General features: G+C 43.2%; 1 protein-coding gene across 1 annotated transcript in view; it reads left to right on the top strand.

Annotated features, from left to right (window-relative positions):
* Positions 1–4,792: 4,792 nt before the first annotated feature.
* Positions 4,793–26,036, top strand: part of FBXL7 (F-box and leucine rich repeat protein 7) — a 195,001-nt gene continuing 173,757 nt past the window's right edge. The window contains exon 1 of the mRNA XM_076330363.1: positions 4,793–5,342. Within this exon, the coding sequence (XP_076186478.1) occupies positions 5,306–5,342 (37 nt within the window). The 5' untranslated portion in view covers positions 4,793–5,305. The remainder of the gene's footprint in view (positions 5,343–26,036) is intronic.

Below are 26,036 nucleotides of genomic sequence, written 5' to 3' on the forward strand. Positions count from 1 at the left end.
CTAATAATTTCTAAGTTCCACTTGCTGGGACAGGATACAAGTCTAAGAAAAATGCGTTGATCTCTCCTCATGAAGAAGGAAAATGGCAATACAGGAAGGCACCTCTCATATAACAGTGAATCTTTCCCAGCCTTGCAAAACCAGTCGTTGATAGTACTCCATCTCCTCCCCTCTTAGGTGGGCTCGTACTGCTTATATTAAGAGGCAACAAACAAGAAGTTATTCTTGTCCTTACAAGAAAGCACTTCATCTCCTTTGGATCGTTGAAAAGACGGCAGAACTGATGTGCTTCAGATTCTTTGCACCGTTTTGAAGGCTAGGGTGTCTTAAAGGGTTATTGTAAACAGTTTCACAAAGGAATTATATGATGTGGTTCAGGCAGCTTAACTCAGTCACAGCCAAGAGACTCCTACCAGTCCTTTGTATTTATATATAAAAATACTATGTTTGTAGTTCAAGTTGAATAGTCGCAACGTATAAGGTACTGACCAACTGGAAGACAAGGAGGAAAAAAAAAAAAGCAAAAGACTACTACATAACTTTGCCAAGAATGAGTGAAACATCTCTGAAACTGTTAAAAGGAAGTATCTTCTTAGGTCTCATCCACAGGCACCATAATGGTATTAAGTCCCAAACCACATGGCTGGGCATAATACGCCTGCCAGACTACCACAGCGAATCCCACAATGCACCAAGCGTTTGGTAAATACTGAAGGGCTATACGATGACAGTCCTCGTTGAAACTTGCGGGTCCTCTTTGAACTAGCATTTTGCAACTTCTCCGTTCATGACGCTTTTGGGCTTATGAAGTTCCAAGACTGACTGTCCTAAATGCCTTGCACAAAACGGTTACCCATTGTCAGTAGTATCATCTATGACAAATACATTTCTGCTGAGAGTTTTATGTCTTTGTACCAAAATGAGTTTGGAACTTTACTGCTTCTCCACGTGCCCTCCATGTCATTCTCCTCTAGAAAGAGTGTAACAGGGTGTGCAGCAGAAATATTCAGTCCTTCATCTGAAAGCTGAATTCAGATCTCCTAAGCCAAGATGTTCTTTCCTCTCTAGCCTTTTTTCCCTGGGCTTTTTCTTTTTTTCTTTTTTTTTTTTTTTGTTTGGTGGGTTTTTTTTCCTTTCCTTTTGGTTCTGGTCATGTCAGAATATTCTTGGGACTTATGCCATAAACGTGACAGAGTGGTAACTTGTTTGTCTAAGTCTTTATTCTCTACAGGGTTCCCTTGACAGCTGAACTTCATGTCTCACAAAGCACCAGCCTACGCTATTTTTAGAAATGCTTTTTGGCAAAGGGATTCATTTGAGTTGTGGTGCACCAAATTTTGAGTTTGGAGGGAAACTGCTATATTCCTTCTCACGGAGGCTCTGTTCTTTCTGAATCACATCAAATTATTTACGTACAGCTATGTACTTGGGTCTATGTGAGATTATGTTTCCAATCGGTCTAAGAAAGTTCTCTCTTATATGCAGGAAAGGCTGCTGCAACAAATGCACAGCCTTCTAGGAGTTAGAAGGGGGATTGCTGGCCTGCCTGGCCCTATGACCCACACCAGAAACCTTTCAGGTGGTTGACCACCACAGGATGCGCGGCACACGACGTGACGTGAGGAGCTGAGAGCTTGCCTAGGGAGTCATTTGCAGTGGCTACTCCCGTCACTGTATTTCAGGCTAAGAGTAAGCGCAGCTGGGCTGCACACGGAGCGGGGACGCGTGTTGGTTTCAGCCAGCGTGTGCTCTCCCACAGCTGGGGACCACCATTGCCCCGCAGTACCGGCTGGGGGGAGGATGGCATGGCTGGGCATGCCAGCCACAGCTGCCCATTGCTGAGTCAAAGGTGAGGGCTTGAGTGACAAAGGTAGGCTGCTGTGCCATAGAAAGCCCTAGTTTTTTTCTTTAACATCCCACTCTCCCTAGGTGAGTTCCTAGCAAGTGGTCGGGGTTGGTTTTTCAAACCCTACGAGCCACATGGCAGGAAAAAACGTACTTGGTTGTAAGCCTTCATTGGCGGTCTGTGGGCCTGTACGTAAGGCAAACATTAACCTTGCACCACAACCTTCTACTGTTTCACAAAAGACAGATTGCTTCTCCCCCACCCTCTGAACAGGTAACCCTCAAAAAGAAAATAGAGGATGTTAGAAGCAGACACTTGCGTCAAAGCCTGTCTGCCTTGGCGCAGTACAAAGCTGGTTTAATATCAGTGGTTAGAAATTAACCTTTGATTACAGAAAACTGTATTTTTAGACTAATTCACATTTTCTTTCAAAAAAACTGGGACGGTCATTTGAGGAGTCTGACCCCAGGCAGCAATATTTTCTTAGACCTTCACTGATTTTTGAGAATTGAAGGGTGTGTGTAGTCATCTTCAACCAGGACCAAAACTTTTTCACAAGGAGAAGCATTAATGACCAGTATCTGATGGGATTAGAGCCTAATTAACATTGCCCAATTACTTGTCAGTCATCTGTGCCGCTGGTACTCATTTCAGCTTCAGGTAATTAGCCCCCCTCTTAATGAAAATGCACGTTTTTTCTCTTTAAGTTAACCTCCCGTCCCCAAAACTTCTATTTTTAGAAACTTTCTCTGTGGTGCTGTCAGTGTTGATGCGTTTGCCTCCGCAGTTTCATATGCCGTTTGCATATGTTGACAAAGATGTAATTTGCTCAGAATTATCTCTACACGCAGTAATTGCCTAGTGTGTGTTGTGATATATTTAGGAAGACAGGCTTTTTCATACATCAGATCATAGTATGGTGCAGGGAAAACTGCTCAACTCATGGTTTAAATCAAACCAGGATTAAAGCGGTTTAGTCTTTTTAATAAGGACATGTAATGACCTGGCACTCGGTGAGCTGTATGCTGAGGATCAGTGTCAGCAATACCACGCATAAACCACAATAGCAGACGCTTGCAAAATGTTAGTGAACAGCGATAAACTTCTAAAGACCCTTCTATAAGCAGTCCTAAAGAGTCCTAGTCTCACACACGCGCGGCTGTGGGCACGCCACTCCTCTGGCTGTGTGGGTTACGAGCACACACCCCTCTTCTGGGGGTGTGGGTCCCCCTATTCGCACACACCTCCTGCAGGTACCTGCGTAACCCACATTTTAGGTGTATTCACGCGTAGCTGTGCTGCTCCCTATGACTGGCTAACACGCATGCCACAAGCACCCCCGCACGCCTGGGGTGTGGGTCCCCGCTTGTCACACCCCAAACTGCCACCAGGCAGAGAGCCGGCGCCATCAGGCCGAGGCAGAGGAGTGATGCCAGTGGGGTGACTTTTGGCAGCGTCAAACCAGGTTGGACTGCTGCTCTGTGCCTGCTCTGAGGTCTCTCTCCACCTATCGCAAACTTTCGTCCTTCTTTCTTACTTCTCTTCAACCTGACTTTTCCAGAAATCTTTTGGTAACCCCTGATTACCACTTAGTCCATGTAATAGTTGTCTTGAGCAAACTTCATTGTTGTTATTTATTTTTGTTGTTTTAGTGTTAGCCCTTTGGGGGCAAGCATCCTCTCAAGACTGGCAGTTTTGGGTATTAACTTCTTCACGCACGCAGTTTACCCTCACTCCCATTTGGCAGCATCTCTTGTTATCTTTTGCCGGGCAGAGGCAGCGCGGACTCCCCCGTGGTAGTGAAAACCACAATTCCCAATCCTGTTGTTAGGGTGGGCCGCCCTTGGGAAAGGCCCTTACCCCATCAGTGCTGTCCCTTACGCCGCTGCGCCTGCTCCGCCGTTTCAGATATGTAATGTCCCGTTAGATGACACAGGTAATGGTAGGTGAGTCCTTACCAGGGTTTGTAATAACAGCCCTAACGTTTGAGCCAAATGGGCATATATTGCTTCTGATTTCCTGACAATCCCCGTGGTCTGTGAGAGTTGAAGAGTCTGTCTTTCGGGGCGAAGGAAAAAGCAGCTGTTTTGTAAGAAAGCTGAATTGAATAAAAACATCTCATCTCAAAGCACCAGCCCCGAAGGACACCCGAAGAACTCATTTGGGGATGTTAAACAGGTGGGGTTTTTTCTTTGATGCGGTGGCAAAGGCCAGGAGTGATCCACTGAAGTTGAGTGTCAGTGGGAAGACTTATTTGCAAAGGAGAAAACAGCTCGAACCCCGGGGACGCAGGGAAGGACGGGTAAACGGGCGGCCTGCGCGGCGTCCCCGTACACACGGTGACTTTCTCCCGACGCCTGTGAGTTGCGCAGGGCTGGAAGGCGGCGGAGAGGTGCCCGACCGGCAGCGCCTAACAGTCGGAGGGACACCCGGGCGAACAGCTTCCAATCCCGCCCCGGATGGTTCTCTGCGAGCTGTGCCGCACGGCACCCCCCGCAGCGCCCCGCTGCCTTCACGGTGGGCTTCGGGGCTCGGCCCTGCGGCCGCCCCGCGCGGGGCAGCCCGGGGAGGGCCCGGCCTACCCTCCCGTCGGGGCGCGGCCGCGGGCGAGATGAGGAGGGCCGGAGGGCGTGGGGGCTGGGGCAGAGCCCCGCAAGGAGAAGGACAGGAAAGCCGGGCCGGGCGGCCCCCGGGGCGCTCCGCTGGGGCACAGCCGGCGGGGGCGGCCCGCGGCCGGGCGCGACAGCGGGAGGGGGGGGGGAGTCGCGGGGGGAGCCCCGGGCCGGGCGCTGTGTCTTTAAAGGCCGGGGCCGGCTCACGGCTCCGTCCTCCATCCCTCCCTCCCTCCTTCCCTCCCCCTGGCCCGGCGGCGCTGGGCGCCGGGAGGAGGCGCCTGCCGCTAACAAAAGTCCGCGGCGGCGGCTCTCCCCTTCCTCCCTCCCCGGGCAACAAGTGGCTGGCGGCGGCTTCCCGGGGGAAGGCAGCAGCGGGGCTGCGAGGAGGAGGAAGGCGGAGCGGCGCTGGAGTACCGGAGGAGCCCCAGCGCCGGCGGCGGAGCCTGCGCCCGGGGGCCGTCCCGCCCGTCCCGCTTGTGGATTATAACTGGAGCCGCCTCCCTTGCCCTGACACCCCGGCTGGAAACCGGGGCGGGGAAGGCGCCCCGATACGTCGGTCGCATTTTTGATTCTTTCCCTCTCTCTCTCTTCTTTTTTTTTTTTTTTTTTTTTTTTTTGGAGGGGGGAAAGTGTGGGTGTCGGCCACCCGAGAAGAAGCGGAGGAAGTTGCAGGGCTGCTTCGGACATGTCGCCGTGAAAACTCCCGGGGGCTCCCCCCCCTTCCACCACCAACCACCACCACCACACCCCGGCTCCACTCCACCACCCGCGGCCGCTCGGCTCCCCGCGGTAGAGATGCTGCGCGGCGGCGTGGGGAGGCGGCGGCGAGCATGAAGCCGGCGGGATGGGCGCGAACAATGGCAAGCAGTACGGCAGCGAGGGTGAGTCGGGGGAAAAAGAGGGGTGCTGGGGCAGCAGCGGGGTCGCCCCGGCCCGGGGGGGGGGGGGGGGTGCCCGGGCGAGAGGCGCCGCGGCGGGGTCCCCCCGCCGCGGCGCCTCTCGCCCGGGCACCCCCCCCCCCCCCCCGAAGTCGGGGGCGACCCCCGCCGGGAACCAGGACACGGCCCTCGGGCTCCCGCTGCGCTGAAACCCTTAAAATACCCTTAATTGTGGGGTTTTTTTGTGTCTTTTTTTTTTTTTTTAAATAGGTGGGAGGTAACTGCTGCCTCAATTCACGATGCAGGGGCAGCGGCGTGGCTTAAAATGCGGAGGCAGCTCAGGGGCGACGGCAGCGTTAACTCCGCTAGAAACTTTTAGAGCGCTCTTTGTAATCCTTTTCGACTTGTCTTTATATCCCAGGATCCTTATATTATGCAGTATGGTATATGACTGCTTCCTGTCTGAACAGAGAAAAAAAAAAATTAACCCCGGGAAAGGGGAGGGGGGGGGGGAGAGTTAATGTTCTCCAGCTGTTATCCATGGATCCTACTCCTGCAATTTCGCTTCAGTGAAACTTTAGTGGGTTTGGTTTTAGATATACAGGGCCTGATTCATTCTTGTGGAAACCTATTAGTCTCGCTGGAGTTGCATCAGGGATGAATTTCAGCTGCTTTGCTGCTGGTGTGAAGGACTACTGGAACAGTCAGCTGGTGTCAGGCAAACCAATGGCAACTACAGAAAGTTTGTCTTCCTGCCAGCTAGTCTGAAGCTTTCTTTAACTTTTAGCTGTCTTGTATGTGTGTTGCCCTCATAGTATTTAGGCAGTGATATAGGATATATGTCTTCCCCTCATAGTACTGGGCAGCTATATAGGATCACTACATGCTGCCTGCCTTTTTTTTTGCGGGGGTGTGGGGGCGTGGGGGGGTTTGAGGTTTTGTGGGTGGAGCAAGGGAGATGGTCCTATGGTCTGCTCGATTCTTTGGGAGTCCAGAAGGCAACTGCCAAAGAATACACCTCTCTCGCATCCAAGATATGCATGAAGACTGTGAAAAGGAAAGGGGAAAACCACCACTTCTCGAACAGGTTCTGCAAATGAGAGGTGATTTGAGCTTCCTGCCAAATGAGCTCTGCTTTCGGAAGAGTTGAAGAAGTCAGAAGCTTTAAGCTAAAGATATTCTCACTGTTGTGGGGTTTCACTCACTTGCTACCATCGCTAGAATAACTTCTGCATAAGTGGGGCGAACCTGGAAGTTGCGATCAAAGGCGCTTTGGATTCTTCCTGAATGGGGAAATCCTAGTTTGTCCCCAGAGTTGAAGGGGTCAGTGTTTATAGTTCTGGTCACTTGTAAAAAATCGTATTGCTGAGGGGTGTTCAGCGTGATGATAGGACGGCATGGCTGCATCCCTGAGCTTTCCTGTGAGGTCAGAGGAATGCTTGCTTCAATTAGTGTACAATTTTGGGGGAGGAATGTGATGGACACTGAGTCTTCTGGAGCCCTCGGTGAAGTGGAGGAGAGCTTTACTGTTCCAGAACTACCTGATAGGAACTGTAAGGAAAAGGAGGATTGGTGCAACTAGGATATTCTTAATTAATTCACCTCTTTCCTCTGTTCCGAGTGGAGGTTGGACCTTGGCAATGCAGACTACATGTGGCAAACTAATCTTTGCAGTACAGACTATTACCTGGGTTGAGAAATAGGTAGAATACTGGTTTAAAAATAAAAGAAAACAAAAATAAATAATAAAAAAAAAATCCCTAAACCTCGTGGCCAAAACTTTGATCTTTCAATTTAGGTAACTTGTCCCATGCACCATTAGTGTGCTCATAGGTCTGGGTTTCCTAGCATCTTCTGTGCATCATCAACTACTGTGAAACTTGGAGAAGCTCTTATTTGCTACCTTCTTTCTGGGTGATGCAGAGGAGAACAAATCTAAATCTGGTGAAGGGAGGCCTTTTTTCATAAGCTACTGGGGCTTTTGGTGCCTTTGACAATTGAACTGCTTAATTGCCATAAAAAGTTGCCTTTTAACAGGATGTGATTGCGATCCCGGGTGGAGGGGTAGCACTCTGAGAAAACACCCAATTGCTGTGTGCAACCTGAATATCTGGGTTGACGTTCATAGAGTGGCATCCGTGGTTAGGTATGTGGTACGTAGTTTTCAGCATAGCGGGCTTTGTAGGCTAACGTTGTACTATGGTATGCCATGTTAGGGATGGAGAAAAGTACCTTTGTTAGCTGAATTTCTTGAATGCTGTTTTCTCATTTGCTGCTTGCTAATATCCGAGGTGAGATTTCAGAAAGACAACTACAAATGATTTTTCAAATGGCTGCTGTTTTTCACGCAGCCTTCCCATCCGCTGTGAAACTGCGGAACGTCAGGAATTTGCCCAAACTGCTTCTCGTTTCAAAGCTGAAGAGATGCATTGGGGCAAGGATAACTCCTGCTCGACGTACCACTTCTAAAACACTAGATTACCTTTATTACTAGGAAATCATGTTTTGCATGGATTATTACACTTAGCAGTACCAGACAGTTTTTTGAAATTCACATATACACTGTGTATGTAATAATCTCAGGCAGCTGTCCAAGTGTTTGTGACTAATCACATAACTACACTGTACCGCCTTTACTTATTTGCTCGCCCAAGGCCTTATTGAATAGAATTTTATTGGAAGCTACAATCATCATGTTAAGATGGACAGGAGTTGGATGTTTGAGGAGTCTAAATTAGTTTGTTTACAGAGTCTGGTGAATAATTCCTGGCACCTTTGAGTATATCTGTTTTCCACAAATTTAATTTTCTAAGACAGGCTAAAACTTTCTCTAAATGAAGGTTAAAAGTGAATAAAATTGCTTCTCTGAAAAATCATGTCATGCGGATGGGATACGAACACAACACTCATTTAAAAAAAAAAAAAGTAACATACCAAATTTTGTCTACAGGAGTTCACCTCTTTTTTTAAAAGTAAATTATTAAATACAAGTTTATCTTCCTAGTTTTCATTTGGCCTTTTAAAATGTTTCTATAAGGGAGATGATTTCTGAAAGCTTGTTTACCTAGAAAAACATGGAGCTTGATATTTCAGGCTTATCATAGCGTGCAGTAGATTCTGACTGAAGTGTTAAAGCTTGAAGTTAGTCTTGCTGAATGTGTTCCAGCAGTTGTGTTTGAATAGCACGACTGAAGGTAATAGATCACTGGAGCAAGAAATCCATTTGATCATGGAGCAGTTCTTGTAAGGCTTGCGCCTGTGCAGTGGAAATGTAGTGTCAGTTACCTTAGCAAGAGTGCTTATTGTTGTCCTTCACTTTCTTGCCTTAGGGATAAATCATTCACCTTTCTGTCATTGATTTAGTTCTTTGCTTGATTTTTAAATAAGAGGAGGCATGCCTACCTCATGTCTGATAGCGGGAGGAGCAGCCTGTTGTTGTAGAAGCTATCAAAAATCAGGTTTTTGTTCAAGGACCTTTGTTAAAAGGTACTGCTGAAGAGAATTGCAGCTGACCGTGTAAGACACCATTCATCATCGCAGATGAGGAGGCTGAATTGAAGTGTATCGCCCTTTAGCTATTGTTGAGTTGATTAGACACCGAAGCAGTTGCTGTTCGTACTTTGCTGCATGCTGTTTCTGTGCAGAATAACCTTATGCGTGCTGGGCACGAGGCTAGGTGGGGGCTGGCTATAGAGCCTGCTGCTGGAGGGGGGAGCAGCTGACTTCTACCCGCTTTCTTTGGGAAAAAGTGACTGAACGCTGTCCCTCTTACCACCTGAGACACTTTTGCATCCACAAGGTGAGGGGGAGGACTTTAAAATCACAGGTTTCTGTTTTATAAGGAAATTGGCTTTGTGACATGAACCAGCAGAGCAATCTCTGTTCTTACATGCGAAAGGAAGCTGTGGCATTGAGGTGGAATGGCTGCTTTGCAAAATAACCGTAATTTTTCAGCATTTGTCTTCCTCATTAAATTGTGAGACTTGGGAGCCAGTCAAATTTGAGAGCAGCTAAATAATGGTACAACATTTTGACAATGTTCAGACCTTATGAAGGGATGTCTTTTTAATGAGTCAACTGTCCGGATTGCTGCAGTTGTTGATAAACTTCCTTTGGGTACCTCCTGCCCCTTCTCCTTCCAGAAGCTGGTCTGGAGAGGGTTGGTGACAGCGTGCGGCAGCTCTGGTTGATCTGCTAAAACAAATCATGAAAGACTCGATATGACACAGGGGCCTGGTGCTGTGGAGAACAGAGGATGGCAAGGGAGAAATAGGTGAAATGGCAGCTTAGGCAAGGAAATCAACATCCTTCCCGAATCACAAGCCTTGCTGACAAACTAATTTTTTTTTCTTTTTGAATCTGAATATTTAATTTGGGAAGATTTAAATGGAAACTCTTTGGGAATAACTTTAACTCAGTTCTGGTTTGGAAAATATTCCTTCTCCAAACTTTTATTTGTGGCATTTTATATTCACAAGCCACTTGGAGGGAGAATTCCTGTGTAGATCCCAGTGTCCCGCTAGTGTAAGTGCCAGTGCAGAAACGTGCCTATGTCGTGGGATATAGTTGCCGCAAAGCACAGGCAAGATGGTTCATGAAGGTGGCTTTAACTATGATGAGGTGTGAGCTGGTGTACGTTAGCTAGGGATTGCCAGCATGTAGCACTGTGGTGAAATAGGTCAGCCTGTGTTTGTTTTGGAGTAGGCTACTCTCTTAAATCCCTCCCTTCAGCAGGGGGAAAAGGTCTGCTTTACAGACCTAAGATTTCATACTTGTGTCCTCTTTCTTGAAGGTGCTGTTGGACACAGTGATTCCTTGCGAATGCTGCCTTTGATTAGATTTCTGCTAATTCAGTGATGGCAAGTGTTCTGACACATCAGACGTTGCGTGTGGAAATCTTTTAAATCCAAAAGTTCTGTTATTCAGGACCTATAGACTTTTGCATATGTTAGGATTTGTTTCCCCACAAAGTGTTGGTAGATTAACTTCACATGCAGTGTTTATGTCAGGTCTGAAAAGCAGTATAACATGGTGGTCTTGCACTAGAGAAATGGTATTACTGATGGGTAAGCTATTGTTTAAGAGTCAAAACAGAAAAGTTTATCAATGGTTTATACTGGTTGCTAGAATCTGTGGAGCCTCACAGGATATTTTAATGAGTGTAAGGGAATGGAAAAGACAGTAAATTAGTTTTTATTGAATTATTTAATTACAAAATTATGATACCCCCGTCTCTCCCCCTGAGCTATCTTCTTTGTGCACTACATCTTCAACAGCCAGGGCAGTTTTTCATTCTGGTATTATTTCCCCCCCCACCCCACAGGATTCCCAGAATGGAGTGAAGAGTCTCATCAAGTTAGGTGCTAAATGGCTCCTAGGATGTGCAGTTTATTGCCACTTTGTTGTGATGCGAGTTGCTTTTACGCATTACTATCTGACATGTTAAACATGAAGTTTAGCATATAGCTTTTACCAGTGTCTTGCTTACTGTTCTGATCCTTTCCCAGGTGATCTGTTGAGATAATGTATCTTGCTGTTCTTGGAGAAGTCTTTTTGTCCTGGTTTGGCTAGTCTTCTTTCGTACACCTCCCCAGTGCATAATAGCTGCAACTGAACCGTAACACCCTCCATAGGACTACTGTAAATATTATGGTGCTGCTCAATGGCACTTTTCGTGCTGGGCTTACTTATGTGATCGTGTTCTGCTTTCTGGTGCTCGGCCAGGGTTGGTTCTTGCATTTTACCTGTAGTTGTGTTTCACTCTACTGCATTCAGGGAGCTGAGACTTGCCTCTTAACAGCCAGACTTGGACAGGAAAGATATTGACATTTTGAATGTTGCTCCTTCAACCAATGTTGATTTTAAAAGTGAATTTGCACTCTGACAGTGGCCAACTGCTGCTAACCAAAAGTAGCCTTTATAAATGCTGCTAATGATATTCTTTTTTTATGTAACTTTCAACTGAATGATGCAAAAGGGGTGTGTGTGTGTGTGTTTACTCAGTTTGTCTCCAAAAAGTAAATTTACTCTAAGCTCAGTGCTTATGTTGCTGCTTGTTGTCCAGATCACATGGCAGGGGCAGGAGGAGGGTCGGATAATGCAATGAAGTGAGCTGCTGTGCTGCTTTTGGTTTCCCATAATACAGTATTTTCTATTTCTATTTTCTTTCTTAAAAAAAAAAAAAAAAAGAACTGCCTCTATGTGTGTGTACACAGGCATGTGTGTTTATATACACACACAAAGTACAGATCTGTGGGGGATTTAGGCTTAAAAAGTTGCTAATGTTATCTGTAGCTTTCTAGAAAGTCACTTAGTGGCTCACATGCATGTTATTTCATAAAATGTTCTTCTGGGGGAAGGTAGGGTCTCTTTTATTTTATTATTATTTTGGTAATAGATATAAGCTAACTAACTGTGCTCTAGGGAGTTATCTTTGGCTTGGATGACTGCTTCAGCCCAGTGCAAATGTAACTGGATGCTCTTTCTTTTATACATCTTATTTTTAAAAAAAAAAAGTTAACTGGGTGCCAGTCAGAGGCCTGAATAAACTTTGGTGCTGGTGATGCATGACATGAAAAGGTTCTAGCAGAACCCTCTCAGCTAAGGTGGTAGGAGTCTAGGACTTGCACATCCTAGTCTGTCTTTTACCCACTCCCCACAGGCAGGGAAGGAAATGAGATTGCTTTGGTAACTTTCCTAAACTGAAACTGTATTTTTGTTTTCTTGAAAGAAAATCCTTCTACCAAACTGGACTCATAAAATCCGAGCTGAAGTTGATACTGTATCATTACTTGTGGAAAAAAAACATCAACATGTATTCAGAATTGGCTACATAGTTTTAAGTCTAAATTGCTAACCCTAGAAATCTCCTCAGCAAACTTTGTTTTCTGGCATTTTCTGTTCTTTGGCTACTTCTGGATTCCTCACTTCTGCGAACAATTCCTAACTAGGAATTGGTTTGCTTCTTTGTGGGTCTTGTTTGTGTTAGGAAAGTGACTGGCAGAAGGCAGTGGATGACATTTGAAGGCTGAAATGCACAACTGGTTTATTTCTGCTCTTTGTTTTGTAGTCAGCTACGTCTGTATTCTTTAATACAGGACATGTGCTTTGCTAAATTAGGGCAACTATTTCATTAAGGAGTAAAAACCTTCAAAACTTGAAAAATGGGTGGTGGGCTGTTGGTAGAATCTGTTCCTTGTTCATAAGGAAAAGAAACGCGCAACACTTTCTAGGAATACGGATGTAGAAGTTGTGACTGGGTAGACATGCTGCGGGACTCTGTTACTCAAGTAGCATTTACATTGAGTACTAGTAGTGTTGTAGCTGACCTTGGCGGAAAAGCTATTAGTTCTGTCTGATCACATCCCTCACTTAATTCCAAGTCTACCCGCATGCCTTCTAGCATAGACATCATATTAAGGACAGTTTTACGTGAGATCTCCTTGGAGGAGTTGAAGCATAGAGGAGGTGCTATCATCTTGATGTTATGCTGTAGGTCATTAAAGAAGTCCCCGTTATCCTAGATCACACCTCTTACATGCTTGCCACTGTGGTGTCTGTATCTGTAGATGTCTCCATACAGAAGGAGAACTCAGCAGGGACCATGGCCATTCTTCTCAAGAAATTAGTAAGGTCTGCATATTGACCAAACAGAGTAAGGGTCTTTACTCCAAGAAGCTCTAAAGCAAAAACAACCAGGACTAAACTGTGCTGGTCAGGGAAATGCTCTCATGTATCTGCTATATGGAGGTGTGAAGAAGTGCTGTTGTGATTGTGTTACATAGACCGAACTGTAGGAAAGCCTGGAATAGGCACAAACAGTTCCAAGTGCTGCCTTAAAGGAAAGGCTTGAGTTGGCTGTGTTTTACCAGATATCTGAGGAAAAGGCTTCAACTCTGTGCCGGTATCCAAACTCAACAAAAGTAATTTCTTGGCAAAGTAGTTCTCTTCACCCTACACTCTTTTGTGACCTCTGCCTTAAACAAGTAAATGGGGAAAAAAAAATTGCTGGGTGTCTCTTTTTTTTTTTTTCTTTTTTCCTATATGCATTTCCCTCACCCCACCTAGTTGAAACCCTTGTTATAAGACTACCTGTTCATGCAAATGGATGTTTAACACGTCTGTATTTATTTGAACTGTGTAATTACTGTAGGCATCTGCATGGCATTGGGAATCTTTTTCCTTCTTGTGCTCAACAACGCTGCTGAAAATGCAACCCCAGGTTTCATTTATATGCGTGGGCTTTTAAACAGAGGAATCTATAGTGGCATATCAGTTATTGCTCTGATTTTAGTGGATCTTTGCTCAGTGGGAAGGGCTTGTTTTGTAACACATCTGTTTTCAGAATTGAGATATGAAAATGCGTAACATACAGCAACTTGCATTCAGAAATAGGTGGCATAGTGACTCTCTCGAGCTGAAGAGTCACGTAGTTAGACTTACGTTGCCATCATATCCCTGCTTTAGTAGTGTGCTGGTAGTACAGTACGTAACCTGGAGCTCTGTATTCCAGGCAGGCTGTGCTATAAACCCTTCCTAGGACCCTTCTTGGAGTAAAGAGGGAAACAGGAAGCTCTCTTTCATGCCCGTGTTTTGAATCAGGAAACTCCTGTCTGCAATACGTAAATTTGTCATATCAACATCTTAAATCATGTGACACTTTTCTTTCTCGGGGATTTGTGTACAAATGCGTATAATAGCTGCAGGAACACTATACTGAAGTCTTCTCAAACAGCATGCTAACTTAGAGGAAGGTGTTTTAATACTCTTTTCAGTGAATCTATTTTTAAAATTATCTTCCTCCATTTCCTTCTTTGTTCCTGTAAAAACACTAATGAAATTTGCAGATGATATTATAAAAGGAACAGTTATGAGATCAGATGTCTTTGTTTTTAAGAAAGAAAAAAAGCGAAGTCAGAAACACTGGCATAATATCAATGATAGTTAACTAGGAAGAACCCCTTTTGATCAAGAGTCACACAGGCTTGTTTGACAGTGAAAGGAGAATTTGGATCAAGTCTAGTTGTCACATTACAAGTGTAATCTTGTCAGTTCATGGGGAGCCCAGACTTTTATTGCTTGTATGACTGCATGCATTGTGGAGAAGCAGGCCATCTATTTAAGGCTCTGATACTACTTTGTTGCCAGCTTGCACACAATCCTCTTTCTGTGTAAGTGTGACTGCATGGGATAGAGGAACTTGGAGGTTTTTTTTTCCTTAAATTGTGTAATGATTATTTAAAGAACTAGTATTTCATTTAAATCCTACCCTTGAGAGATAGTAAAGCTATTGTGGTAACTGATGAACAGAAAGTGCATGTATTTGAGAGTTTCTTGCGGTGCTCATGGCTCTTATCATGGAATATGTTGTTGTTTTGTCGCTGGCAGTACAGATGGTAGGACCTGATCTAGTTCACTACTGGAGCGCAAGACAAAAGGCAACAGCTGGTCACTAACAGAAGTACTGAACAGATCATCTTTTATGTGGTACCTAGTAAAACATATTTCTATTCTCTGTATTCCATTTGCCTTTTCTCTGACAGTTTATAAGGAAGTTGCTTGTGGCATCAACATAACTTTTTTAAACTAAGATGATGGAAACAATAAGCTATTGCTGAAATATGTGGTGAAAATTGTTGATATTATACTACTACAACTCATGCTTTTAGAATTTTTGGAACCTTAGGATTTACTAAAAGAGGTATAAATAAAAGCCTCGGAGCAGAAGGATTTCAATTCCAGTTAGCCATGCTAGCATTAAGTTGAAACTAACAATATGCTCTTGTATGTCAAGAAGATCTAGTAGCTGACCTTCCTCCTTGAGTTCATGTTTGATTGTACTCTTTTGTAGCCAACAAGCTTGAAGGCCCTCATCTGTTCTTAGCAGGGTTTGAGAACATAGGTGCTCTTACTGCAGAGCCTCTTGCTGAGGAATTGCTCTCTTCTGCAATACTAGACTGCCAGTGGGGATCAGTACAGGCAGTAAAATTACATTAGGACATTTTCCAATCAACTTCTGGCCATATCTCAATGTCTACTTTAGAGCCTGAAGTATACAAACTCACAGATTGGAAGTGACATGTCTGGAGATGTTTAAGCCAACCCACTGCTCAAAAGAGTTAGCTAGAGCAGGTTGCCCAGAACCACGTGCAGTCAGATTTTTTGAGCACCTCCGAAGATGGAGACTTTACAGCATCCCTGGGCAGCCTGTTGCAGTGCTCAGTCACCTGTAGATTTTGAGGGAAAAAAAAAATATGGATGCTTTATTATGTTTAAATGGAAGTGCTTGTATTTCAATTTGTGCTCATTCCCTCTTGTCTGTTCACTGGCTGTCACTGAAAAGAGTCTGGTTCTGTCGTCTTTACCCCCCCTCTCTCCCCCCTCCAGGTATTTATACACATTGATAAGATTACCCCTTGAGCCCTTTCTTCTCCAGGGTAAACTGTCCCAGCTCTCTAAGCCTCTCCTTGTGTGTCAGATGCTCCAATCCCTTTATCATCTTTATGGCCCTTTACTGGACTCTCTGAATGTCCATGTCTCTCTTGTACAGAGGAGCCCAGACCTGGACCCAGCAGTCTAGATGTAGCCTCACTCACCAGTGCTAAGTAGAGGGGAAGGATCAACTCTCTCAATCTGCTATCAGTGCTTCCTGCCAGTGATGCAGGCTGGGATACAGTTGGCTGCCTTTGCTGCAAGGGCACATTGCTGGCTCATGTTCAACTTGATGTCCACCAGAACCTCCAGATCCTTTTCTGCCAAGCTGCTTTCCAGCTGGTTATACCTCCCCAGCTGCAGGACTTTGCATTTCCTTTTGTTGAACTATCTTCCTGAGGCTCTTGTTGGCCCATTTGTCATCCTTTCGAGGTCCATCTGAATGGCAGCAACCTCTTGGTGTATCAGCCACTCCTCCCAGTTTTGTATCACCTGTGGACTTCTTAAGGGTGCACTTGGTCCCATCATCCACGTCACCACTAGTAACGGGGGTCCATGTGCAATTCATGCTGCTGATCACAACAATTTGAGCCTGTCAGGTTAGTCAATTTTCAGTTTGTCTCACTGTCCATTTAGCTAGTCTGTACTTCATCAGTTTGTCTATGAAGATGCTATGGGAAACAGAGTTGGAAAGTCTTACTGAAGTCAGGATAAACCACATCTGCTGTACTCCCCTCATCCCCTGAGCCAGTCATTCCATTGTCAATGTCTATCATGTTGGTCAGGCATGACTTCCACTTATAAATCCACACTAATGACTCCAGAGCACCTTCTTGTCTTGAAATGTTTTTCCAGGAAGCTCTGTCGCTTTTCCTGGATTGAGGTGAGGCTGAGCAGCCTCTAGCTCCCTAGATTGTCTTCCCTGCCCTTCTTGAAGATGGGGGTGACTTTTGCTTTTGTCCAGTCCTCAAGAACCTCTCCTGATTGCCATGACCTTTCTAAGATAATTGAGGGTGACCTTGCCATGGCATTGGCCAGATCACTCAGGCCTCAGAAGTGCATCCCATCAGGTCTCATGGATTTGCGTCTGTCCAGTTTCTTTAAATGTTCCCTGACTTGATCCTCCTGTACTTCCACTGGTTACTTACGTTTACAAAAGGTACTACTAGGCTTTCAGAAGCAAGAGTTCAACTGTAGCAAGATCTGGCAAGTGTTAAGGCTGTCTTACAGTAGTTGAGTATCTCTAAACAGCGCTCTGTAAACTTGTGTCTACAGCTGGCTTGGAGTTTTTCAGCTATAATTTATTTTTACCTTGTATTATTAAGGTTAAAAAAAAAAGTCTTCATTTCCACTGTATAAAGAAACTAACTCTTTCTCAATGACTATGCTTTCTCTTGGCAGAGAACAGATAAAATAGAAGAATCCTCCTAAGAGTTGTGGTGGTAGAATCTGGCTCTGGTTTTTTTTTTTTGTTGCTGTTTCTGGCAGTATAAATGGTCTGTGCTTTTATGAAAAGCTTCTTCAACGGAGTTTTTCTTGTTTCAGAAGGAACAGCTAGCCCAGGATCACATTTTTTTTGATCTCCTAGAAAATGAAGATTGTTGCTTTAATTAATGAAGAAGTTATATTTGTATTAATCATAGTATGAAATAATTTCTGCAGTTTTCAAGTTGATGTAGCCATGACTGGTAAAAATACTTGACAGTAATCCATATTCTGCTGGTGTAAAGATTTGCTTCTTTTCACATATTCTAGAATTGGATCAAAAAGGATTTAAATCCCCCATTTAAATTATGGTGCAAGGGGTAGGTTAATATTCAAGTTTAGAAGAAACAGCTCATTTTTCATAAATGAAATAATGAAATACGATTGTCTTAAATTTTCTTCTGAAAACAAAAAACAATCATTACCAGACGACACAGTTAATTTTTAATGCTCTACAGTGCTAGCAGATCTTTCTCAGTTTAGAATCTTCTATTTAAAACTAAATCCATCTTACAACACAATGTGTTTTGGGTATTGCTACATGTTACGCTACTTAGCAATGGAATTTACATTTTGGTTTTAGTACCGAAAAAGCTACCTTTAGGTTAATTCACCTGTTAATATTATCTATTCCTTGAACATTTGTTCTGTGTGGGAGAGGGGGTAATTTTCTACCAAGGTGGAAGGTTAAATGGCCTGTGACATATATTGGGATCAGAACTATATCCGCAGTGCCTGAATTAAAATGTTCAAACATAAAAGATTTTAGGAGTGACTTTCTTAAAACGTGTTTTCTTTCCATTTGTATGTATAGACTATACAGCATAGTCCAGTATGAAGTTTTCTTTGGCACTCATTAGGCATGAGCAGAATATTTGCTTATGTCTTCATTTCTCCTGGGAAATTATTGCTCTTTATTCCCCTGTGGGTGTATGTACCTTTTGTTGCACTGCGTGGTTATCTTTATGGAGAAACATGAATGCTTGTTGTGGGTATTTATTTCTCTTGCCAGGAACTGCTGGAACAAAGGTGAATGTGAGACTTCCTCTCCCTCAAACAATTACTAATTTTTTCCCACTTTGACTCTGGTTTCAAGAGGCTGTATGCGAGAGCGCTTTTCTCATATTTGAGAAACTATCCAACTGTGAATGGGCTTACAGTTTATCAAGAGGTAGCACGCAAATTGTAAGTAAGGGGAAGGGTTAGTTTCTGTTTGGTTGTCCAGGAATTTATGGATTGAAGGATTGTGTTTTGATTTAGGGCTTTGGTAATGATGTCATCTGCTTCTCACCTTGAATGTACATAGTATGTCAAGCTGTATTTCTGTCTGAGAGCTGAACTGGAATGACTACCCAGCATCTTTAAAAACTGTACGCATTTCTCTAGTTGTGGGTCAGGTAATGAGGTGGAATTGAACCACCCTATCACTTTCCATTTTTGAGCACAGGAAGAAACGTTGGCAGCAGAAGTTGGACACAAGTGAATGTTGCAGACCTGTTTCTTTCTGGGTGTCCTGGTTTTGGCTGGGATAGAGTTAATTTTCTTCCTAGTAGCTGGTACAGTGCTGGGTTTTGGATTTAGTATTTGGATTTCCTGCTTTCATTTTGCCAGGCTTCATCTTCTATAGAAAATAAATTCATGCCCTTCTGTGGATAAGATCTCCTCCTGCCCTTCCCCCCGTGTCCTTCACTGAAGTCTAGGGTTTCTTCATTAAGTCCCTACATGAGCAAAAACATTCCTAGAAAGTGAAGTTTGGCTTCCACAGGATTAGAATCTAAACCAGAACAAGACTAGTTAGACACAGGAGCCTTTCACGCAGCAGAGTTGGCTGTTAGTGGTTGTGTGGTTTGTCTGTTTTTGCCTTTTAAGCACCAATTAATCCTACCCACGTTTTCCTCAGTTTTCTTCCTAAGTGAGGTATCGGCACTTGGCTGAAAGAAATGTGGTAGGTAGGACACAGAACCTGGTTTTTTCATGAATTCATACTGATAACTGCCTTGTTTCTAACGCTAGCCATCCATGGTTTTGAGGAAATGTAAGACAAATTGTGAAGGATTCTGAAAATTTAGGAGGTATTTTCGAGCCAAGGCCAGGTCTCTAACTATGCACTTGAGAGAAAAAGAATCCTCACACAACCTTGCTTTAACCCTGTAGATGCTGGCTTATGGGTAGCAAGTGGAGTGTGGACAAAATCCCTGTATAATCAGTAGAACTCATTCTTCCAAGTTTTTCTTTGTCAGCTGAACAAATTCTGTATTTACTAAGGGCTGAAAGTGGTGGTACTTGGCCGTTGGGCAGCCCTGTGAGGAAAGCCCTCAAGTCTGCTGGCTCATACCCAAAAGCAACCATTTTGTACAAGGTGAGTCCTTTATCTCGCATGGTAAAGTCTTCCAGTAGGTAGCATTCTCCAGAAATAACGCACACAGTGTAGCACAAAAACTCTCTGTAACAAATAGGATAGATCAAGCTCACATATTGGTATGTAGTAATCTAGCCCTGTAGTCCTAGATTGCTGATGAGGAAGCCTGTTTTATGTGCCCAGGTAAGGAAGGGCAGGGTGGGGAAGAGGGTGGTGTCTCTGGAGTTCCTCAGTCTTTCACACAAATCCTGAACTAGTAGGCAGCATGACCGCACTTAAACAAGTGTGCTGTGTTTTTATTTTCAGCTTTACATGACAAAGCTGCTTTTGGTCTTTGTGTTTGTAATCTGTAGCAGGTTGGAGGTGCAGGAGGAGCAATGTGAAAGCTCAAGGGCAAATAAAAAGAATTCTCAGGGTTTTCATTGATTTCTAATCTGCTTTGATTTAGCATACTCTCCAGAAACTGTATGATAGTGGTGCATGCTGCCCCGTGAATACCTTTGCACTCAACTTTTTCTAACTGTCCCTTAAGCCTTCTGCAATTCCTTCCATCTCTCTAGAGCTTTACCTTTCCACAGGAGGAAAAATGATATGTAGTTTCTTCTTCGTAGTTCTTGCAGGTGCTATACTTCACCTGGTTGGGATTTGATCTGTTTGAGGTTCTGTAGTGTCTAATGAAAAATCTTTTTGCTATGAGCCAGAACTGCTGCTATCCCTTTGCCATCCTCATGGGTTTGGATGTGTGTTGCCAACACAGATTACTGCTACTTAAAGCAAGTAGGGTTGTAGGAGAACTGGGGACTGCTCTTTAGTTGGTAGCAGTGGATGTCAGAACTACGACTAACCAAACTGTTCCACCTCCTCTCCCCCACTTTACAAATGGTAGATACTCTAAGTTGATTTGAAGATGAAGATTACTCCTTCCCAGCACTTACTTGCATTGTAAAAACGTATGCTGTTCCAAAGTGAGGATTTTTGTGTAAAACTTTTTCTTTGCTGTAGACTTGACAATAGGAGGTTTCAGAAAAAAATTCAGTGTAATCTCAACTACATATTCTAGCGTCTTGAGTCTTACAGCTGAAAGTACAGAGGTGGAGTTGCAGTGGAAAGGTGTGTGCATGTAGCAGATTAAGAGAAAAATCTTTCCTGGACTATACAAGAGATGTTTAGCAGATACCCAGTAGAAACATCTCTTAAATTAATAAAAACATCCTTTGAATGAATGCCTTACAAATAATAGGTCAATCTGTTTCACTACTGAGATTGTCTCATCTAGTGAACTGAGATGTTCCTGGTTTTAACTGTGCGTGTGTTTGGATGATAGAAAATGGTGGAAGAGTAGCAAATTTCATGAAGTGTTCTCTGCTATTCTCTTCTACAGCAATATCAAAATGGAGTTTGCTTCAATTTTGAGAAACGGACCTTATCTCATCGTATGGCTGAGCCTATTGCCTCTAGAACAAGAGTTACTGCTTTTTTAAAATGGGTATTTTTTAAAATAAGAACTTAATATCTTTTTTTTAAATCATCCTTCATGATGAAGCCATGAAAAGCAAAAAACAAACAAAAAAACCCAACCCCAAAACTAAAACCAAAACAAACAAAAAACAACAACAAAAAAACCCAAAGCACAAAAAACCTTAAGTGCTAATTCTAGCATTAAGGTTTTGAGTTTGCCTGCCAGACAGCTGAAGTCCTGTGTTAGTGATACCTGGACTGCAACATGAGTAATACGTTTTGGACTTCTGTAAAGCTGTATGATGGGAATAGAAATACCTGAACAACAAAATTCTTTAGGAAACCGGCCTTAAAATTTTAAGTTCTATAAGGTCAATGTATATAATGGAGATGTGTATTCACACTATGCAGTGTTGTTGATATTCTGGCCTTTTAGGGTAACAGTGTAGTGTATTTAAAAAACAAAAAAATTGCATTCACAACTTGCTTCAAGCCCCTATTTCTTCTTAGTATATGTACTAAGGTAATGGAATTTCTAAAGTTTTAAGCTGTAGAATCCCAGTAAGAATCCTCAAAGTAGTTTTCAATCTGGTTCCAGTAAAATGGCTTTGAAGAGTTAAGGCCGAGAATATGATTTTCAGTGTTCTGTGATCAGCATTGACTTTTGTGATCTAAAATGGATGGCTTATTTCTGAAATACTTCATTTGAATAATGGAACTATATTGTTATTACATTTTTTTATTAAAATGCAATATTCTGATAGGGACAGTCAAATGTACTAAGTTGTGCCTTAAGAAAAAACGCAAACAACCCAGCACAAGTGATGCGAGAATGAAATGTGGTAAGGAGACTGGAAACCAGACTCACTGTACTTTCCTTGAGACTGTCTAGTCGACATCAGTTACACAGGAAAGTCATTAAATCCTGGCTACCTTCTGAAATGCATCAGCTGTGTCCTGATAATTCTAGTAGCCAGCAGACCAGAAACTAATTGCATTTTTCATAAACCGTTTGCCATAATGTTTTCATAGCTTCAGCAGAGAAGGAAAGGAAAGGATATGCCCTCTGACTTTTTTATGTGAGACTGAGAAACAAAGAAACTGTGGCAAAATCTGTATTCTTCAACAGATGCATGCATCTTCAACTCTGATGGGTTTTATGTAGGTGTTCTTTTCACCAGTGCCATCTGCTTTTTTTTAAAACAAGTTTATATCCACACACCCCCTTTCCTGGTATTAAAAGCTTTAGCGTTCTGCTTCATTAAAAGCAGAAGGTGATTTGTATTTGAATGTATTTAATATATATTAACACAAAGCATTAGTGTTAGCATTGTTTGTATATATTGATGTAGTGCATTGAATTGACCCAGTGAAATGTGACAGCCCTAGTCTTTTGTTGTTGTTGTTGTTGTTGTAGGGCTATCCCCTTTGGAAAGTTGGGGAATTAAAATTCTTTTATTGATGTAGTGTATTCTTTTCTGGTGGAGATGAGATGAGACACCGGATGCAATAAGCTGGGTATTCCCCTGGGACTTTTTGGTGGGGTGTTCTGTGATGGAGGAGACAGGGATGCTGCATCTGAGCAGTGGCAGAGTAACGCTTATAAAGTAGAGCTGTGCAATCAGAACTTTTGCGAACTTAAACAAATTTGGTGCTGTCTTCCATTTACTGAAGGACTGACTTTTATCTTTCTCTTTCCCAATAGCTAAAAAGAACTAGAGTAGCTTAGTATTATTTTTCCTGTTTGGTCATAGTCCAAGACATCTCAAGAACCTGGCACATCAGGCAGTCCTTCAGTGCTTTCTAACGAAGTTGGGAAGAGTATAATCGGCTTGACTTTTCTTGAAGATTGACTCTTTACAGTAGACATAAGAAAACTCCTCTGAAGAGATCGCATCAGTTGTGAGCGGTAAATGGACAACACTTCCTATCTTATGTTTTGTAGTTGTTTTGCCACTTATGTGAAGATTTATTCTGAAGTATAATGGGTTTACGATTTGATAACGTTGTATGGATAGATAACACCATTTAGATACATGACACAAAGGCTTTCAAAAGTATTTTTAAAGAAAGCTTGCCACTTCAATTACTTCCTGTGCTATCTTGCAGTGTGAACTGCTACAAAGCTCTGCAACAATGTTGGAACAGTTAAGATTAGGTAAGAAAAATGTTCTCATTTTTCCAGGTAGGGCTTTGAATGTTTGAATGAAGTTGAAAACAGAACAGCTAAGGAATCCACCCAGAAACTGCCAGAGGAATTTGTTTGTAATTTTGGGTCACATCTGGTATTGTTCCTTCAAAAGCTTCTTCTCAAATAGTTTCTCTGCAGCTGAAAGCAAACTTCGATCTAAGATCAGTCTGGATTCACCTTATTGTATTCTCAGAGATGAACATCACTGGTTGTGATGAATTGACCCAGTGAAATGTGACAGCCCTAGTCTTTTTTTGTTGTTGTTGTAGGGCTATCCCCTTTGGAAAGTTGGGGAATTAAAATTCTTTTATTGATGTAGTGTATTCTTTTCTGGTGGAGATGAGATGAGACACCGGATGCAATAAGCTGGGTATTCCCCTGGGACTTTTTGGTGGGGTGTTCTGTGATGGAGGAGACAGGGATGCTGTTGAGGGATGCTGGATTCTCTGATCCTTGGATTCACCGTTAATCCAACTGCCTGCTGCCCTTTTGTAAAGTCTGACAACAGTTCCTCATAGTTCAATGGCTGTCTTCAAAGTAAATAAAACCTCGGGTGTGCTCTCATGTGGAGATGGTTGGCTGGCTGCAACTGCTGCTTGACTCTTTGCAGCTCAGGTAGTGTTTTTTCTGTACTGGTGTAGTTCAGACTGTCCAGCAATGTTTAACATCCTGAAGGATTTTCCCTTACACCTCCTAATCCCTTTTGAGTAAACTGTGAAGTGGCTAAGAAGCTATTCGTCCCTTCCTTAACGGCACAGTTGTCTCCTCAGATGAGTATAAGTATTTCTCTTCTGCTGTGTAGTCTGAGGAGAAGTGTGGGAGAGTGGGCACTGCAAGTGCTTGTGTTGTTTTGAAAATGCTTCTTGGGATCAAGACAAAAAGTAATGTCTGGAATATTTCTGTTTATTGTCTGTGAGAGGCACAGGAAATAGGAAAGGCCAACTATATTATAGCAGCCAGCAAACTCCTCTGAAGCAAAGGAAAATTTAGGAGTGACAGAACTGGGTCTTGCTGCCCACTGGGTCTCTGTTGCACGTTTCTCGTAAATCTAGTGACAGAACTGGATCAAGGCTCCTTCATTCCAGAAAAGCAGAGGGGGAAAGGAAGCCAGATGTTCAGAGCCAGATTATCAAGTAGAAAAGGGAGAAACCTCCCCTCCTCTCTCCCAAAATCTCCTAACTGTAGGTGAGTTCTCAAGTAGGTACCAGAGCTGCAGGCAAGTTTGTAGGCAGGATTTTCTTCCACTCTTACTTAGTTGAATAAATGGTCTTGATTTCCTTTTGCCAGTTAGAGTTGCAGATGGTAGTGGAGGATGCTAAGGACAGATAGTCTGTCTGTGTGAGGAATGTAACGTAAAATCTGGACGATCCTGTACTGCCTCAACTAATTGGGAATCTCTAATCTTGGCAAAACTTCACCTACATTGCTGTAAGGATAAATGATCTGCCAGGTTTGCAAGTCCCCTTGTCTCAAGGCAAAGTTGTTCGCGTTTTCTGCCTTCTGTTTTCTTGCAGCCTAAATTGTTCAATTTTTAGGTTAAACAGACGCATAAAAAACCCAAATATAAAATTAAATCTGGGCATTTGGCCATAGTAAACAGACTAGAGTTGCTGCTTCTTTGAATGTTTAATGACAATGAAATAAATTGTTGCAAAGTACTTTATGCCTCATTTGTAGCAAAGTAGCACTTTTATCTTAAAATGTCGTTTGCACGCGTGATGTAAAAAATGCTATTTAGACTTGAACGTCTTTATTTTTGGTTGATACTAACCTCAAATGGTGATTGATTCCTTGGGATTCATTGGCGTGCTTTCTGCTAACCCAAAACATGTACTTGACCTGTGAGAGTGTGCTGCTGTGGGACTACTTGCCTTCCTCTGTAACATGTGGGTGTCTGAGTGTTTGTCCTTCAGAGCAGTACTTTTTTGTATCGGTTTCCATCAGGGAGAGACTCTGCGTGTTGTGCTGTTGTATTTCTGTCATGGAGTTTCATACTAATTCTTTGCTCTTATCCTAAGAAATGTTGTGTATTGACTGTGCAGGTGATGCTCATCTCTCAAGGCTGAGCTCAGGGTTTGCCTAGTGACTCTGTGTGTGTCCAACGATTCATGATTTAAATTAAAATCTTAATGGCAGCTATCAACAGTGGCAGAAGTAGGAATTGGGAGAAAAGGGTTGTATAGGCAAGATTGCTCTCTCTAAAGACATTCCTGGAGGTACCTTTGCACAGAGCCTGAAATACACGTGCTGGCTGAAACAAGATCCTTATAGCCTGGTATCCTGTCCTCCACAGTAACTCTTAGTGAATCCCGAAGAAAGAATAGTTTAATGGAATCACATGAAGAGTTATTTGACAGAACCTGTAAGCTAGATTTTTTTTTTTAGGGATATGACTGATACCTGAAGCAGGAATGAGAGATATGTGGGTGTGCTTTTCTTGTTAGGTCTTCACTGCTCCTTATTTGAAATACTACAATTCTACTGACTACAGTAGTCAGTAGAAATGAAAAGCTGCAGTCGTGTTTTGTGTTTAGAAATTAAATCCTGCAAATTGTGATCATGCATCGCTACAGTTATCTGAAAATGTTTGTTTCTGACACCTTGTGGTTGAGCCCCAGAGCAGCAGCAATATGAGAAATTTCATTAGAGAAGGTGAGTCTGTTTTTTTTCCTTGCTGTATAATGCTGCTTTTCTAGCTCTACTCCAAAAGTGCAACCTTGTTGTGTGACAATGTATTAACCTAGTTGTGTGAATTAATCCTCTCAAGATGACA

The sequence above is a fragment of the Aptenodytes patagonicus genome, chromosome 2 (assembly GCF_965638725.1).
Source record: "Aptenodytes patagonicus chromosome 2, bAptPat1.pri.cur, whole genome shotgun sequence".
NCBI classification, from domain to species: domain Eukaryota; kingdom Metazoa; phylum Chordata; class Aves; order Sphenisciformes; family Spheniscidae; genus Aptenodytes; species Aptenodytes patagonicus.